Source organism: Lolium rigidum, chromosome 1, assembly GCF_022539505.1.
Source record: "Lolium rigidum isolate FL_2022 chromosome 1, APGP_CSIRO_Lrig_0.1, whole genome shotgun sequence".
NCBI classification, from domain to species: domain Eukaryota; kingdom Viridiplantae; phylum Streptophyta; class Magnoliopsida; order Poales; family Poaceae; genus Lolium; species Lolium rigidum.
Window position 1 is genome coordinate 86,152,346 of NC_061508.1, and position 16,529 is coordinate 86,168,874.

The 16,529-nt window shown below is 42.6% G+C and overlaps 1 protein-coding gene and 1 long non-coding RNA gene across 2 annotated transcripts; both read left to right on the forward strand.

Moving 5' to 3' along the window:
* Positions 1-827: 827 nt before the first annotated feature.
* LOC124677044 lies at positions 828-1,454 on the forward strand. Its single transcript, XR_006993925.1, has 3 exons — positions 828-892; positions 1,113-1,223; positions 1,367-1,454. It is a non-coding gene; the product is annotated as an uncharacterized LOC124677044 (long non-coding RNA).
* A 9,103-nt stretch (positions 1,455-10,557) lies between these two features.
* On the forward strand, positions 10,558-13,177 carry LOC124689849 (beta-1,2-xylosyltransferease XAX1-like). Its single transcript, XM_047223342.1, has 3 exons — positions 10,558-11,078; positions 11,170-11,394; positions 11,696-13,177. Exons 1-3 carry the CDS (start codon positions 10,883-10,885, stop codon positions 12,892-12,894), a joined length of 1,620 nt encoding a protein of 539 aa, XP_047079298.1. The 5' UTR covers positions 10,558-10,882; the 3' UTR covers positions 12,895-13,177.
* Positions 13,178-16,529: the final 3,352 nt, after the last annotated feature.

The window sequence follows — 16,529 nt, forward strand, 5'->3', positions numbered from 1 at the left end:
TAACTCTCTCGTGCCACTAACTGTAGATTTTGTGTGCTTTGGTTTGAACCGGGAATTATTTTTGGGTACATATTCTCGCAATGGTTGATGCAAGCCCATGATCTCGCTCTTCCGATGGTTCATGCTTTCCAAGCTTGCTTCCCAGCATTTTTTCTTATGGTAATATATTTCTCCTCCTCTTTTAGTATCTCGCTAGGTTATAATTTGTTATCTAATGGAAATTTTGGTATTGTGTGTTATGGTTCAGTCAAAAGCTCATTTTGGTTCAGATAGAATTGTTCCAAAGTAGGAACTTGGGATAGTCAAAAGTGAATATGCAGCACATGGTCTATGGATCTCAAAAAGAAATTAAAACTGCAAAGCTAGCTAAGTGAACGTACTTCTACAAATTCACTGAAACATGGGTCCCAATCATCAACCCTGTAGAGCTAAAGATAAATATTATTTTAAGTAGATTTTTGACAAAGAAAATAGCCCTAAGATATTTGGCAGAGAGTCGGTTTTCCTCGTCTCATGAAATTATCAAAAAATAATACCTTTTGTTTAGCTGTTCGATTGGTAGAATGGGCGATATAATCAGAGTGGTGTATATAACTGAAATTCCATTACTTTAAGGTGCTATTTTTTCTGAAACCTACTGTATTCCAATTTTTAAAGCAATATTTTGAAGCACTGGTTACTGATAAGAACACAGATATTCCAATTTTCAGTTACTTGCTTTGATTTTCCTATGTATACTTTCTATTGCTCAAGAGAGTTGTTTATAATTACAATTGGTTAGAGAAGTTTCATTGCTTATAGAGGAGATGCAGAGCACCACGGGGAGCCGGAGGAGGAGGAGGACATGCGGTGGTGCTTCAAATCCTTGATCCCAAGCCAGAGATTCGTGCAGGTTTGGTCCTCCCTCCTCTCTTTGTCCCTTCCTCTCTGTCTATGCAGTTTCATGATTTCTGTGGAGTACTGTGTTCACTGTCATTAGTGTGTTCACTGTGTATTTTTCATAGATGCCTTCCTCATATTGTCCACATATTTAGGGATGCTGGCTCATATACTTTAAATACTTTTGTCCTATCTTATGTTGTTTCTGTTGTTAATGTATACACACTTTTCAGTCTTCAGATATAAATATCTCTAATTTGGGTTCTAATTTGCGTGGATGCATCTCCCATGAATGAACATGATATGATTAGCTTCAATATCCAAAAAGATCCCTGCATTGTCAGGTATATTCATTGCAGGTTAGAGCTCTTGATAGTGTTTGTATCTTTGATGCGTAATTTATATTTGTCCATCTGTCAGTGAAAAACCATGCCACATGCCAGTGCTCTTAAGTTTAAGCTAATGCCCCTACTCTATGGTTTAGCAGGCAAGGCGAGTTATGACGATAATGTGAGATGGAATTGAAAGTGAGCAGACATACAGTGTGGTACTCTAGCCATAAAGTTTGATGGAAAATTAAGGTGAGTACAAACAAGTTTAGATCACCTTAAAATTTGGTATGAGTTGTGCTTTTGTGTACCCGCTGTTTTCATACTATAATGAGTTAAAAAATATTTAATAGCATTAGAGTTTCACTCAATATGCTAGATATAATTCATTTTTCAGGTTTTGTCAAATTCTGGCTGCACTGTTCTCGATTTTTGTAAACCATTCAAATCAACTCCGTTTGAGCTGAAAATTTTACAGGATGTCAACAATAGTTGCATCTTGCTTGTGTAAAAATTACAAAATTTCTGAGCTCATTTGGTTGGCGAAATGATTTGAAAACAGAGTGCAGTTTTCAGTTTCAGAAAACACAAGCAGTTTCAGTTTCAGAGTTCAGGGAATGTGAGAGGCTGCCGAGCGGTCTTCTTCCTCATGGTCACAGGGCTGCGCAGCAGGGTGGTGCTTGCCGCCTCGCGTTGTCATTATTTGAAGCATGATAGTTGTCATTCTTTGAATGTTGCTGACTCCTACCGATTGCTGTTGTGATGGGATTCTGTAAGGTCAATCCAGATCGGTGGCAGTTTGTGGATGAAGCATTCATAGCTGGTCAGAAGCTTTTACCGCCAAGCATCAAACATGGAAGAGTTTGGTGAAGAACAAGGTGGTCTCTCTCTCTCTCTCTCTCTCTCTCTCTCTCTCTCTCTCTCTCTCTCTCTCTCTCTCTCTCTCTCTCTCTCCCTCTCCCGAGTTCTTGAATTTCAATGTTATGATTTTCCAATCCCTAAGTTCTTTACTTTGCTTACATTTAAGTGATCTCTGATTATTGAATACATATTTTTTGCAGTGCTTGATTGGAATTCTCATGTTGCATTTATCTAGCTTGAATTCTTTTACATGTTAGTCTATTCAGGAGTGAGATGCTTGTTGATGACACTGGCTGGGAGCCTTTGGTTTGAGGAATGCAGATTTGCCCCCGAGGCATGCTGATATATAGATGAATGCTACACTGAAAGGATCAGTGAAGATGACGATGAAGTTTATTCAGACAGATCCCTGGTACTTACAAGTAGTTCACTGTTACCTTCATTTGTGATTCGGCTGAAATCCTGCTTCCTTCTGCATACATAGTTCGAGAGGCCCGACGATCCACTCGAGCAAACTATAACTTCCAAGCAGAACAGAATGCTATTCAGCTATTAACATCGCTAATATTACTATTTCGTAGTGTGGCAGAAAGTCGATGAGATGACATGTGTTGTTAGTAATTAATTATATCCATTCAGCAACTTCTCGCAGTTCAGCCAGACTAATTAGGCCATCACAATTTGAAGATTCATCATTCGTGTAGTTCTTCCATTGCAGAAAGAAACTGTCCTTGATTCCTATTTTATCTGTTGACTACATGTAATCAAATATTTAATTCACTATCATGTACTCTTCTATATTTGTGTGTTACATCCTATAGCGCTCAGGTTTTATAGAGTCAAACACTATGATTTTCAATTGCTAATTGATTGTTTGAGAACAATGTGCGCAGGTCTAGGAAAGAAGAGGTCAAGTGATGCCAGACAACAACGAGCACGGCGGCACCTCCAGGCGGCTGAGTGGAGGCGGGTAGAGGGATGGAGGCACGAGGATGAGGGAGGATCAGCGAGCGCGGGCGCCACCGCCACGGCCGGCGCCAGCTTCTTCCTCCCCATCGGCCAGGCGACCTCGCCGACTCTTGCTGGCAACTTCCACCTCACCGGCCCAGGAGAGATCCCCTCCCTCAACTTCACCGTTTCCGGCCGTCCTTGAGCCGATTCCGCGGTGCAGAGTAGGCTCGAAGCAGGAGGCGGGGGTGGAGGCAGGTGGCAGCCACGGGGATGAGGTTGTAGGGATTGGTTAATTTATCCGTGGCCTAGGGTTGTGGCTCATCTCTCTCCTCCCATTGGCCTCACAAGCTGAGCTCCTTCCGACTCGTGGAGGGCTTGGTGGTCAGCGGCAAGGTAGGCAATGGATACCTCCCCTTCTCTCTATTTCTTGATGGTTACAAGAATCTGTCTCAATTTGACATGTTACTTTGTGCTTTTGTTCTTTTTTAAATCTCAGGATCTGGTTTCTTCTTGCTAAGATGAGTGGTCTCACTCTCTGTAGGTTTCCGACAGCATGTTTGTTTTAATTTCTGACTCAACTGAAATTTGTTTATACCTGCAGGCAGTGGCATCTAAACCGGTCTTTTCTCTTACACCACTTGATGTGCAGCTCATCCGGCGCTACAGCTGGGAAGGAAGGCCCCCAAGGCGAGTCATTTTTCACACCCTATGCAGTATAAAATGATTGTTAGTTGCCAATTTTCATTAATTGCAGTAACACAACAACAACAAACCATATTGGCATTAGGTAGGTTTATCTAAACTTACAATGTATGACGGTTATTTCTTTTACTATAGGTTTTGCAATGTATGTGTGTATGGCATATTGGCCTTCTCAGGAGTTGCTTTCTGGATTTGTTTGCTGCTCTATGGATCTATTATTTCAAGAAATGATGATATACGATGACTTATCTCGCATCATCTTTGGCCTTTTAACCGCTTGATTTGAATTTTTAAATGGAGTCCAATAATGTCCCTCCGTCTTAACATGCCACCCATTTATCATGCGTGGTGTGTAATTTAAGAGGGAATGAGAGCATGACATGTGCATTCCTGATTACAGGGTGTTGTCAAGAATATCTTTATTTATACACGTTTCAATATAATAAGTTATATGTGGTGTGTAATTTAAGAGGGAATGAGAGCATGACATATGCATTCCTGATTACAGGGTGTTGTCAAGAATATCTTTATTTATACACGTTTCAATACAATAAGTTATATGCTCTGTGTTAGCAGTTTATTGGTTCCATTTCAGAATACAGGGTGTTGTCAAGAATATCTTTATTTTATACACGTTTCAATACAATAAGTTATATGCTCTGTGTTAGCAGTTTATTGGTTCCATTTCATTCTGTATACAATGTTTTGTAGTAGGCTCCTTGACTAGGGGTAGCTAAAAAACCTCTTTGGCTATATACATGATGTGATCTTCGTAAGATATTTTTCAGATTACTGAATGTTCATTGATCTTTCTTTATGCTTCCCATTGCTATTTTCAAAGTATGGATGCTTAGTTTTCCATTGTTTGTTTAGAGCATTTAGGAAAACTTCTATTTTTGCAGGCTAGCTGCATATGTAATGGATATTCTGGCCCGGATCCATTATTCATGCCACACTGGGGTGAGCTTCTCTCGATCTTCCAGACGTAATTGTGGTCTCTCTCTCACTGTTGCCATATGCTATGGTTTTTAGTTTTGATGGACTGATTATTGAATCTGGCTCCGAAGCATATAGAATGTAAACTGAGTTTTGAAAGGTATTCTTGTGAATAGGTGAAGTAGAAAATTGGGGTGAACCGATGGATGGCTTTAGTTTGTCTGTGTTTTCATTCCGATGTAATGTATTTATCAACAGCTTCTTGGCCAATACATTTCCAAATTAATACATTAAGTGGTTTTATTGTTTACAGGGAACCTTGGTTCTTTTCCTTGGCCCAATTGTATTGTGCTTGCTTAGCTGATCATAGCTCTGCAAAACTAGGCCAAATATAGTTTGATTTACTGGAAAACTCGCATTGAAATTAGATAATGGTTCCTTGCACACCACTTTGTTTTCTCCGGATGTCATATAATAATAATAGCTACACAGTTCAACATGATGCCATATAGATCTTGATAAAATCAATCTCCGGAAGAATTTTTTTCTCTACAGAAATCTAAAGGCATTATATAAGCATGTGTTATTCTAAGTTTAACCAGAGATGAACCTTTTCTATTTGGAACAAGTAGCGATGTTCATGTAGTAGTGATCAAGATAAAAGTTTATTCCTCTTTGTTTCAAGGGTGTGGTAACCTTTTCATTCTAAGAGTTTTATGTGCAGATGCTCTTAGCCATCATTCTACTGTGCATATAAGAACAGGTTGTGGGTGAGGTTATAATGCCTGTGAGGTCATATGGAAGTTATGTTGTCTATTAATTGATCTGCTTGCTATTTTAGTGTTCCTTACCCGAGGTACTCATCATGTTGGGTATACTCCTAATCTGATTTGCTATTTGATCATGGTGTGCATTGTTTGATCAACCCTATTAGTCTGAACATCCGACACTACGTTGTTTGGATGATGCACTTTAATTTCCGAAACTCGGTCTCCTATTGTTCTCATCGTGACCTTTTTTAATATCTTGATATAATATTTGTTTCTTATATATATCTTAGGGTAGAGCAAAGTCTTTGTTTGAACCCTTCTACTCTATCGAAAGGTTGATTCCTATTTGATTGTTCAATGGTATTAACTAATTAAGCTCCTTAACAGGGATAAGTTAATTATAACTTCATATTTCTATTTCCTTTGTCCCGTGCCAAGACACACCAATTGTGATATATTTGCTGAAGTTGGAGCAAGCATATACTATTATGAATATATACTGAGCGAACACATAGGTATTGTATATGAGGTTCCATTATACTGCTTTCAGCTTCATGAGATGATGTGTGATTAAACAAACACTTGTGCGGTACTTGTGGCGCTTAGAGCCATGCTATTATCGTGCTTCACCTTCCCTTTATATGTTTGTATCTATTTTTATACACTGTCTTTGCAGTGAACTTTTTAATCACATGCAGCTGTTTCTTCTGTAGTGTGATCTTTTCAGCTCAAGAGCTCTTACCAGACCAATATCTTTATGCGCTAGACATTGTCTACTGACAGTATGTGAAGATAGTGAGGATTGCTACCGGTGCATAGCCGCTTGCGCTGGAAAACGAATGAGCACGGATCAGAAGCTGCTTTCAGTCAATAGAAAATCTATGTTGCCCGAGACCAAACTCAGGGATGGGGATAGAGTTGAAGTGAGGTTTTCTTTGCATATTAGCTGGAATAATTTATCAGGTTAAGTTTGTACATAATGAGACCATCCGGTAGTAATTTTGCTGTAAATATAAGTTTTCATGCAATAAATTCAATTTTGAATTGGCACCCGCCTCCTGATTTTGTACATAGTGTTATTGCCTGTGGGACAATGATATTGGACATTCTCCAAATTTCCATAGAATTTACATGTGAATTCCACCAGTCTTGCTTTTGCCTTTGTGCTGGGGGCGAAGTTGTGATAACCTTGAAGCCCATCTATAATAGTTTTTGGTTTACGTGGTACCAACTGGTTCAAAATTTTGAACCAAACTTTTTATCCCCATGCGCGCAATAAGTACAAATAAAGATAAATCTTATAGTTTAGATTCTGCCTTGATTTTGCCATTTGCGCGATAGCGCAACGGGTCATCTAGTATATTTCAATAAGTGGTAAGTCCTGTCATTGTGGGGCCGCTTGTAAATCTGCATATGAACCGTTAAGTCAGTGATAGAATTGTTAATGAGGTACCCCCATATAAATTATCTTTGAATAGAAAGTGGATTTTATCCTTTTATTTGGTGGTCTTTGGGGTGTCTTAATTGATAGACTTGCATAATCTTCTGATTCGTTCCAAAAAGATACTCCCTTCAGATTCATAATAACTGTCGGGATTTACTTCAAATTAATGCTAATTTGAACTAAAACCCCACACTTATTATGGACCAGAACGAGTATATTTTTTCCAAGAACGACATCTAATTGCGTATGAATCCAAGCTGGTGTGACTGTACTTGTATCGTATTCAGGCTGTCTCTCTAGCGGTATGGTGTTGATGTGTCGCACGATATGCAACAGGAACATTTCCGTCCTCATGTGCTCGAAGCTGGTGGAGCACTGGCATCAAGCGCTGTAGCCAATCAACCGTACTTAACTCCACCTAACTATAATTGTCAACTTTTCTTCGAAGGGCAAAACTGCCCTATGCTGCTACCAACATGTTCTGAAGTGCACGACATGTTCTCATCGAATACAACTCATAATACGAGTACTATTTCCATAGAAACATCACAAGAAATCGTCCTTACAGTTGAGCTGTGTAGCAGTGTAGGCGATGAGTAGGTTTGTCCAACCATGCAATCGGCTACCATCTAGATTGCCGCGTGCCAAGAGATAGCTAAGAATTTGTCCAAAAAAAAAGAGCTAGCTAAGAACATTTTTTTATTAGATTGAATAGAGTTTTCACTACAACAAAAGTATTGTCTTTTGGATGTTGTATGTTGACTTGGATCATCTCCATGAGATCCCCAATACCCTCACATACAAAATAAAATGCCAGTACTGGATAAGACGTGCTCCAGTAGTCCAGTGGATCCCCTACATTGACCTGTAATAATACCTACTTTTTGTTAGGACTACAGAAATAATCAGCTCTGACCACCTACATGGAGGGGTTGCTGGAAGGTGCCTCAACACCCCTTTTCTTTTGCCAGCTTGATTTTCTAGCCCTACCCCACCCTGCAATTTTTTATATAGATATGTAGCCATAAATTCTTATTCGTTTTGATCAGTAGGCCTTGTTTTAATACATAGATCGGCAACCAGAGAAGAGGGAGATTTTTAGGTTACGAAAATGTAAGAATAAAAATCATGTAGAATTGACATGTCATGTCTACTTAAATTCTAGAAAAAAGGAATTATCATTGATTATGGTGAAGTGAGCGATATTTCACGAGGTCTAATCCCATGCTATTTTTAAATAATATTGATACTAGTACGAGATTTCTATGGGAGATGACCCTATGAATCAAACGGCCTCTAAAGAAAAAAAAATCCATAGATATTCAATCCTACAAATATTTGTATGGAATGGAGTCCTCCAAAATTTCTTTTGAATGACTCTGAACAAAATGAGCTCTTAGTCAGTTACTCTTTCTACTTTTGGAAAAAAGCACCTACATTCTGATAGTCAGACTTACATTGTTGATTTAGGACAAAATTTACACACCTCTATTTCAGAAGGAGGAAGTGGTTGCTACGCAGTTCAACAAAAGAGCAACTATTACACCTATATCAGTAGATAACACTTTATATTTCGTGGCTACGACTAAGTTCCACATTTTATTTCATTTTCCATCTCACGGACTGATTCTTCTGTTTGAAAATCGATATAGTGGAGCTATCGCTAGCTAAGAACTTTTAGATAGGGGATAATGTACGGATTATTTAAACTGAATAAAGAGGGCAGATCCAGCACATGTACCTTCACTTGGGTTAAGGATGCGCCATCGTTGGCAAGGAAGGCAGCACGTCCCCATCAAGAGAAACGTGCACTTTCATATGGTTTTGTTTGATTGGTAGGAGCGATAAATAGTTCGTGCCTACATCGTTTTCATTTATTTTTGACAACTCAGTGTCCAGCTCGGCTCGGAAGATTATTCAGCAATCAGCATATAGTTGACAGATTCAACAAGTTGCACGAAATGCCATTAGGATATAGTTGGGAAGTGAGTCTAGCTCAACTGGTCGGAGTAGTGGATGTACAAGCCTAGCACGTGACTTTAAATCTCCACGGATACGAATTTAGGTTTCTATATACTTGAGGTCCAGATTGGACCTGGTAATCATGCAATTTATTTTGAGGACTATACTTTAATCTTCATCAAAATTAAAAGTCTTAGTACTCATGCTTAATGAATGTGTGCATCTCTAGCTGGTGCACAGGTCGAAAAGTAAAATTCTTCCCATTTTTAATCTATGGTGTTCAGCACTGGCGGATCCAGCCCAAATTTTTTAGGGTGGGGCAGTTCTAAATTAGGATGGGCCTTTTCTTTTTTTCCCTATTTTTTCTAGCTCATATATGGGTAGGGCCAAATCTTAGGGTGGGACGGGTCCCACCCTTCCACACTCCTGGCTTTGCCACTAGCGTTCAGCGTGATCTTATTGGACCCCGGTTGGTTTCTTGGAATGAATTGCTACAAAGGGTAGCTGCAGTCCAATTGATACATGGATATGATAAATTTCACTAGGAACATACCAAAAATGGTGTATTTTTGGTAGGGCCCATGCATAAAGTTTTAATCGAACCATTCAGCCGGTGTTTAATAATAGATTCATTTGGAAGATGAATATACCATTGAAAACTAAGGTTTTTTGCATGGTACCTTCGTCGTCGTGTTATTCTTACTAAAGGTAATCTTACAAAACGCAACTATCATGGTTGTACCAAATGTGTTTTCTGTCATGAAGAGGAGACAATAAAACACCTATTCTTTCAGTGTCGGTTCGCTAGGTTTATATGGTCAATCATTCAGATAGGTTCTACCTTATACCTTGCATGAAGCATTGCAAATATTTTCGGCAACTGACTAAATAGGGTGGATTCTAGGTTAAGTTACTTATCAGAGTGAGAGCGGTTGCTGTTATATGGTCGCTTTGGCTATGTAGGAATGACAAGATTTTTATTAATAAAAATTCTTCTCTCATACAGGTCATCTACCGATGTACAACTTTGCTCCGTTTATGGCCGTCACTTCAGCGTTTGGAGGACCACTACCTCTTTACGGAGGTCTTTACACGGTTGGAAAAAACGGCCGAGAAGTTTATTATCCAACATAGGTAGCTACATAATAGGAGGATTGCGGCTCCTACGTCATAGATCGCCGCCTCCTCTTTTATTATTGTCTTTTGAAAACGATTTGAGTGGTCTGTACTGTTCTTGAACGGCTATGTGCATCTTAGCTATTTAGACGCTTGATGTATTGCTTAATTCTTTTTAGTAATAAAACGTTCTTTATCAAAAAAAAAAAAAGCTAATGCATCGACCTAGAAAATTCCACACTCGGAGCAGCACTCTGAACACCATAGAAGATGGAGAAAAAAAAACAGGCTGAGCAATTTGCAGACTGGATCTAAGCGATGCCTAACTGACGGATGGAATCCATACCTTCCCATCAGCCATGGTGGTATGTGAAAAGAAGCAACCAGTTGGTACCTTCCCACGTCCAAACGACTTGTTCCGCGATTCCCCACAAGTCTCCATCCCAACCGAATTATCAAGGAAAACCAACGATCCAGAACAAGACAACTCGATAACAATAATCAAGAACGCCCCCCTCCCACTGGCCACGACGGGATTAGGTGCCAAGTCCAAATTATTGTGCAAATAGACGAGTCAAACAAAGCAAGGAAGGAATCAGACAGGAAGGAAGGAGCAGCAGCAGCCTCTCTCCCTCGTCCCTTAGCTGGGCGGCCAAACTATTCGCCCAAGTCCAACGAGCAAAACGAAATATACAACTCGTTTCCGGTAGAGGCCAATCATCGCCTACATGTTACATCGCCTCCGCCTGTAGCGATTTTGAGCTTTTAGAAAAAGAGAAGTCGCGGTTTGGTGGTGGCGATCGGCCGATGATGATATATGGGGCGTAGTCTTCTCGGTGGGTTTGGTCTCTAGCTGGACGGGGAGGGAATCGGTCGTCGCCGTGCGCGCGTGCTTGGGTTTGGGTCTTGGGTTGGGTGATCTCGATCCATCCATGGCGTCCACGGCGTACACGCGGCCGTCCAAGCCGCCGGGGCCGGTCGGCGACCGGAGGCAGCCGCGGCTGGCCAAGGAGCTGGGCAGGATCGAGCCCAAGAAGCTGGGGATCGGGCTCGTCGCCGGCTGCTGCCTCGCCCTGCTCACCTACATCTCCTTCGCGCGCCTCTTCGCCATCTACTCGCCGGTCTTCGGTGAGCATCCATCCAGTTCTTGTTCATTTCTTCTTGGATGCTTGTTGTTTGGTTTTCGAAGCTTGATTACTGATGGGAACTTTGTCGCCAGAGAGCTCGTCTTTGGTGGTGAAGAACGCGCCGCCTGCGTCGATGACGGTGCCGAGCACGGACGGCGTGCCCGTCCAGGAGAAGATCTTGGTCGACGAGGAGAAAGAGGCCTCTAAAGAAGAGGCGGAGTCGAAAGAGCCTAGCTTTCCAGAGGAGGCAAAGATCGAAGACAAGGAGGAACCTTTCCAGGAAAGTGAAAAGGAGGTGGCCGTACTAGCGAAGCTAGGTGAGACTTCTTGCCTTCATTTATTTTCTGTCTCACCCTCTAGTGGGGATCTCAAAAAGGAAAACAGAGATCCAACTATGGAGATCCTAAAAGGGAAACAAAGATCGGCTAGAATAAACAGAGTAACGGTAACCGGTCTGTGTTCTTTAAAACGCGATGTCCAAAAACAATTTAGCTCTAATTCAAGCTTTTCATGATGTATTTTAGTTTGTGCATGAGAATTAGGAAGACAAATATTAGTTCATCAGGTACGAACACTTTGTAGTTAGTCCTATGAACTAACCATTCGAATTTTCGTCAGATGGTGGCGCCACAGCAGCAGAGGCCAAGATCACCTGCGACGAGAACGCCGTCGACGAAGGCTTCCCTTACGCGCGCCCGTCCGTCTGCGAGCTCACAGGCGAAGTCAGGATCAGCCCGAAGGAGAAGACCATGTTCTTCGTGAACCCGTCCGGCGCCGGCCCGTTCGACGAGAACGCGGAGAAGAAGATCCGGCCGTACGCCCGCAAGGACACCTTCCTGCTCCCGGGCGTCGTGGAGGTCACCATCAAGTCCGTACCGTCTGCCTCCGCCGCACCGGAGTGCTCCCGGCGGCACGAGGTCCCCGCGGTGGTCTTCTCCACGGCAGGGTACACCGACAACTTCTTCCACGACAACACGGACGTGATGATCCCGCTCTTCCTCTCGGCGGCGCACTTCGCCGGCGAGGTGCAGCTCCTCATCACCAACTACAAGCCGTGGTGGGTGAAGAAGTACGCGCCGCTGCTCAAGAAGCTGTCCAACTACGAGGTGATCAACTTCGAAAAGGAGGAGGCGGTGCACTGCTTCCCCGGCGGGCAGCTCGGGCTGTACCGCGACCGCGACCTCATCATCGGCCCGCACCCGACGCGCAACCCGCATAACTACACCATGGTCGACTACAACCGCTTCCTCCGCCGCGCCTACGGCCTGCCTCGCGACGTGCCCGCGGTGCTCGGCGAGAAGACCGGTACCAGGCCCAAGATGCTGATGATCGAGCGCAAGGGCACGCGGAAGCTGCTCAACCTGCACGTCGTGGCGGCGCTCTGCGAGCAGCTCGGGTTCGACGTCACCGTGTCGGAGGCCGGCGGCGAGGTCCGCGAGTTCGCGGAGAAGGTCAACTCCGCCGACGTGCTCCTGGCGGTGCACGGCGCCGGGATGACGAACCAGATCTTCCTGCCGACGGGCGCCGTGCTGGTGCAGATCGTGCCGTGGGGCAAGATGGACTGGATGGCCACCAACTTCTACGGGCAGCCGGCGAGGGACATGCAGCTCCGGTACGTCGAGTACTACGTCTCCGAGGAGGAGACGACGCTCAAGCACAAGTACCCCAGAGACCACTACGTCTTCAAGGACCCCATGGCCATCCACGCGCAGGGATGGCCGGGGATCGCCGAGATCATCATGAAGCAGGACGTCGAGGTGAACATCACCAGATTCAAGCCGTTCCTTCTCCAGGCGCTCGACCAGCTGCAGGACTAGGAGGCGGAGAGCGTTTGGTCGTTTCGTTTGTGCGGTACATTTTCATTTTGGGACAAAGTTCGATAGAGCACACCTACTTGGGATCTAGCAGAGTTTCGTTTTGTAAGTTCAGTCAAAGTCAATTTATTTCATTGCTGTTGTATACTATACGAGTCATCAAATTGCTGACCAAAACACTCAGAATGCAAAGAGACTTGAGATGTAGTCATCGGAGGCTTCTCCTTTTATGATACACAAGATATGTATATTGACGAAGGATGAAAAATGTTGCTCTGTTTCGTGATTTCGTTTATCAAGCATGCTTGGACCCTCTCGCTTCCGTGTTCTTGTTTTGGTTTCTTCCTCGCTGCCTCATTGTTTGTTAGGAATCAGTCTTATTCGGCAATACCTGCATACGAGGCCCAAACTGAAATTCAGAAAATTCCAAAGCTTGACATGCTGGTTTCTTGATATTTTTTCCCACTTGTATAAGGTTTTCAATCGGTGGCGGCTTTCTGTTTATCTCATCTGGGAATATACCAACCATTATATCTGCATGAAAAAAAATAACCTAGGTTTGCGGGGAACATGCTACACAAAACAAAAATTAATGAGTACAATCAAACCAAGAACCACTAACTAGGTGCAGGTAATGGGTTTATACCCTTGCAAATCAAACGATCACGTCAACGCAAGGGAGATGTTGACATACTCGATGAAGACAAACTGCAAGAGTTTTCTCCTTGCGAAGATCTGCACGATTGAGTGTCAAAGCAAACAACGCCTCTGTGGTATCCAGGTGTACTGCGAATCAGCCACACAACGACCACATCTGGACCAGCAGACAAAAGCAGCGGGGAATCGCCGAGGTTATGGTGGTCTAGATCTAATCTAGATGGGTCATGGGTGTAAGGGTGTCAAGTGGGATCCCACTTTTGTCCCACTTGTAGTATAATTTGACTTTTTTAGTACAAATTTTGACATCAAAATTTGAACTACATAGTACAAAATGACATCCCACCGGGATCCCACCTTGACACCCTACATGGGTGAGAGAGGGAGGGGTGTGGCTGGGGGCATGGATGTCGTCCTTGTTCGACGCCCCCCTCTAATATAGGCGGCCGGGCCTTCTTAGGTCAGCCGACCAGTCCTCCTAAGTCGCTAATAATGGTTAGTATCAATCTTAAATGTGACGGTGTCTTCATTGTATACGGTAGGAGCTCGTCTTTCGGAATAATATTAGCTTTTTCCTCCATGGCAACTATCATTAACTCGTATGTGTTTTTTGAAGAGCTCGATGTGCTCGTATTATTCTCAAAACTTTTCATCAATAGATCACTATGTGACTCTTTCAAGCATCTACACGAATTCTCCTTTTCCATTTCTGAGTGCCAGATGTACATGACATGATGCTGCTAAAATCTGAAGAAACAATCAATTACTTCTACTTCATCTGTTGGATAATTTTTATCGTGGTTTTAGTTAAGCCAAAAAATTATGAAATGGAGGAGTAAAAGATAGCGTTGTAGCACAAAGCTACAAGGTTTACATATAACTAGAGACAAATCGCAAAGTACTACCTCTAGACTTATTTAATTGACGCTAACTAAATGCTAATGATATGCGTGATCATGTCTTCCTCCGTATCGATTAAATCGGATCGAAGGGAGAAGGGAGTAGCAGAGACGGCGGAAGGTAGGATATGTTTGGATTGTTGCCCGTAACTGCCCAGCCAAAATTTTGGCGTTGACCACGGGCGTGGGCATTGGTTTGGATTGAAGCCAAATTCTAGGATCCCAGCCAATTTTTTGGTCATTCGGTCACTTTTCTCGCCAACGGCTGGGCAAAACGGCGGCGGCGAAAAGCTGCGCCAAATATTTGGCTCGCCCTGGTTTGGTAAGGCTCGCGTGGGCACAATCCAAACGTCCCCGTAGAACCAGCGAATACGCCTGTCACGAGCCAGGCCCAGGAGCTGATCGCACAGATGATGGCAGGCAGCAGGCCTCATCTGGTGATTGGCGACCATGCGAAGGGAACGGGAATTCGCCAGCTGACCATCCAAAGAAGAACGCCTGAGCAGTGCAATGGCATCGTGCCTGCCCATCTTTCGGCCCAGCACTCGAGCAGCTCGGTGGCCCAGCTCTTCTTTCCGGTCCGGCCTGTCCGAGGTTGCGAATAGACCCCCGCCCCTAATAGTGCGACTTGGGCCGCGGCCCATCAGTGCGCCAGTGAGCGAGGATGGTTTCGGTTTTATTTCCGTTTTAGGAACTTAGTAGAAGGTTTTGGTCAGTTTTTTCTGATTCTTCGTCCGTGGGTTTCCTTCCAGTTTTCTTTCTTTTTTCCGATTTTTCTCTCCTTTTATTTTCCTATTATTTCTGTTTCTATTTTACATTTTTAAATGTAACAATTTTTAATTTTCATTTTTTTTCAAATTCGAATATTTTCATATTTGAACAATTTTAAATCTAAACAATTTTCAAATTTAAATACATTTTAAATTTCAAAAAAATCAAATTTGAACGTTTTCCATGATCGAACAATTTTCAAATTTTAACATTTTTAAAATTTAGCTTTTTTATTTTGTAAATTTTAAAATCTTTAATTTTTCAAAACTAAAAGTTTTCAAAACTTATATTTTTCTAAAAATAGTAGAAAAATAAAAAAACATATAGATAATCCCTTACTTGGGCCATCCCAAGAGGAACGCATGCAGATGGAGCAAGGCATCGCATCGCTTGTGCGAGCGATGCATGGTTGATGGCAACAACGCTGCGTGTACCAGCTCGTTAGGATTTCAAATATAGAGTGTTGTAGCAGTTTTTTTCCTACAACGGTGATTTGAGGGTTTATATCGAACTCTCGGGGAGTTATCTATAGGCTTATTTTTCTTCTCCTCTTCTAGGAACCTGCAAAGCAAAGTTTTTTGTCTTGTGCCCCCAATTTCAACGTGTGGTTATCAAACACAAGATTCCGTATTAGTAATATGAAATATTAATATAAATGTAAGTAAAGTACAGTAAGTAGCTAAGCAAGCGAGATAAAAGCAATAAAGAGATGGTTGTTTTTGAGTTTTGTATGTTTGCAAGCGAAGAAAGTATTATTTTTATTTTTAGATTAATAAATTACAGAAATATAAAGTGCGGTAATTGTGTTGGAAAGGTGTTTCTAATGATCTAAAATAAACTGGGCTTCATGAGTTTACTTATCTACTCTCTTTTTAAGTTGTAGTGGACAAAACGATTAATCATCAAATACGTAATATTGGTGGAACTTTCAACATGTGTTTGATAAGCATCCATACGGATATCACGTCCTAAGATATGATGCAACTAGCCAAAAACCATGTTCTCCACTTCGTTTGGTCTCCCGGGTCGGACCACTCGATGCATTTTGGGAATGTTGATTGGTTGCCTATCTACTCAAGTTGTATCTCACCACTTATTCACCTGGTGAGCTTACCTTAGACAATCACAATTGAACGAGTAATGGTGCCCAATACTGGGATAGCCGCTGATGCACGAGCTCGCCGTGAGCGCGCGTAACTCGGCGAAGTGGAACTCGCCGTGAAATGTGTCGGCATGCTTTCCGCCTTTTCTCTGCGCGTGCCACACCTCGTACTCGGCGCCGAACTTGGTCTTGAAAAGGTGCTCAAGGTT

Coding starts and splice junctions, on each gene's coding strand:
- LOC124689849 (XM_047223342.1), top strand. CDS start 10,883: ATGGCGTCCACGGCGTACACGCGGCCGTCCAAGCCGCCGGGGCCGGTC. Junction 11,079..11,169: donor CATCTACTCGCCGGTCTTCG/GTGAGCATCCAT, acceptor CTTTGTCGCCAG/AGAGCTCGTCTTTGGTGGTG. Junction 11,395..11,695: donor GGCCGTACTAGCGAAGCTAG/GTGAGACTTCTT, acceptor AATTTTCGTCAG/ATGGTGGCGCCACAGCAGCA.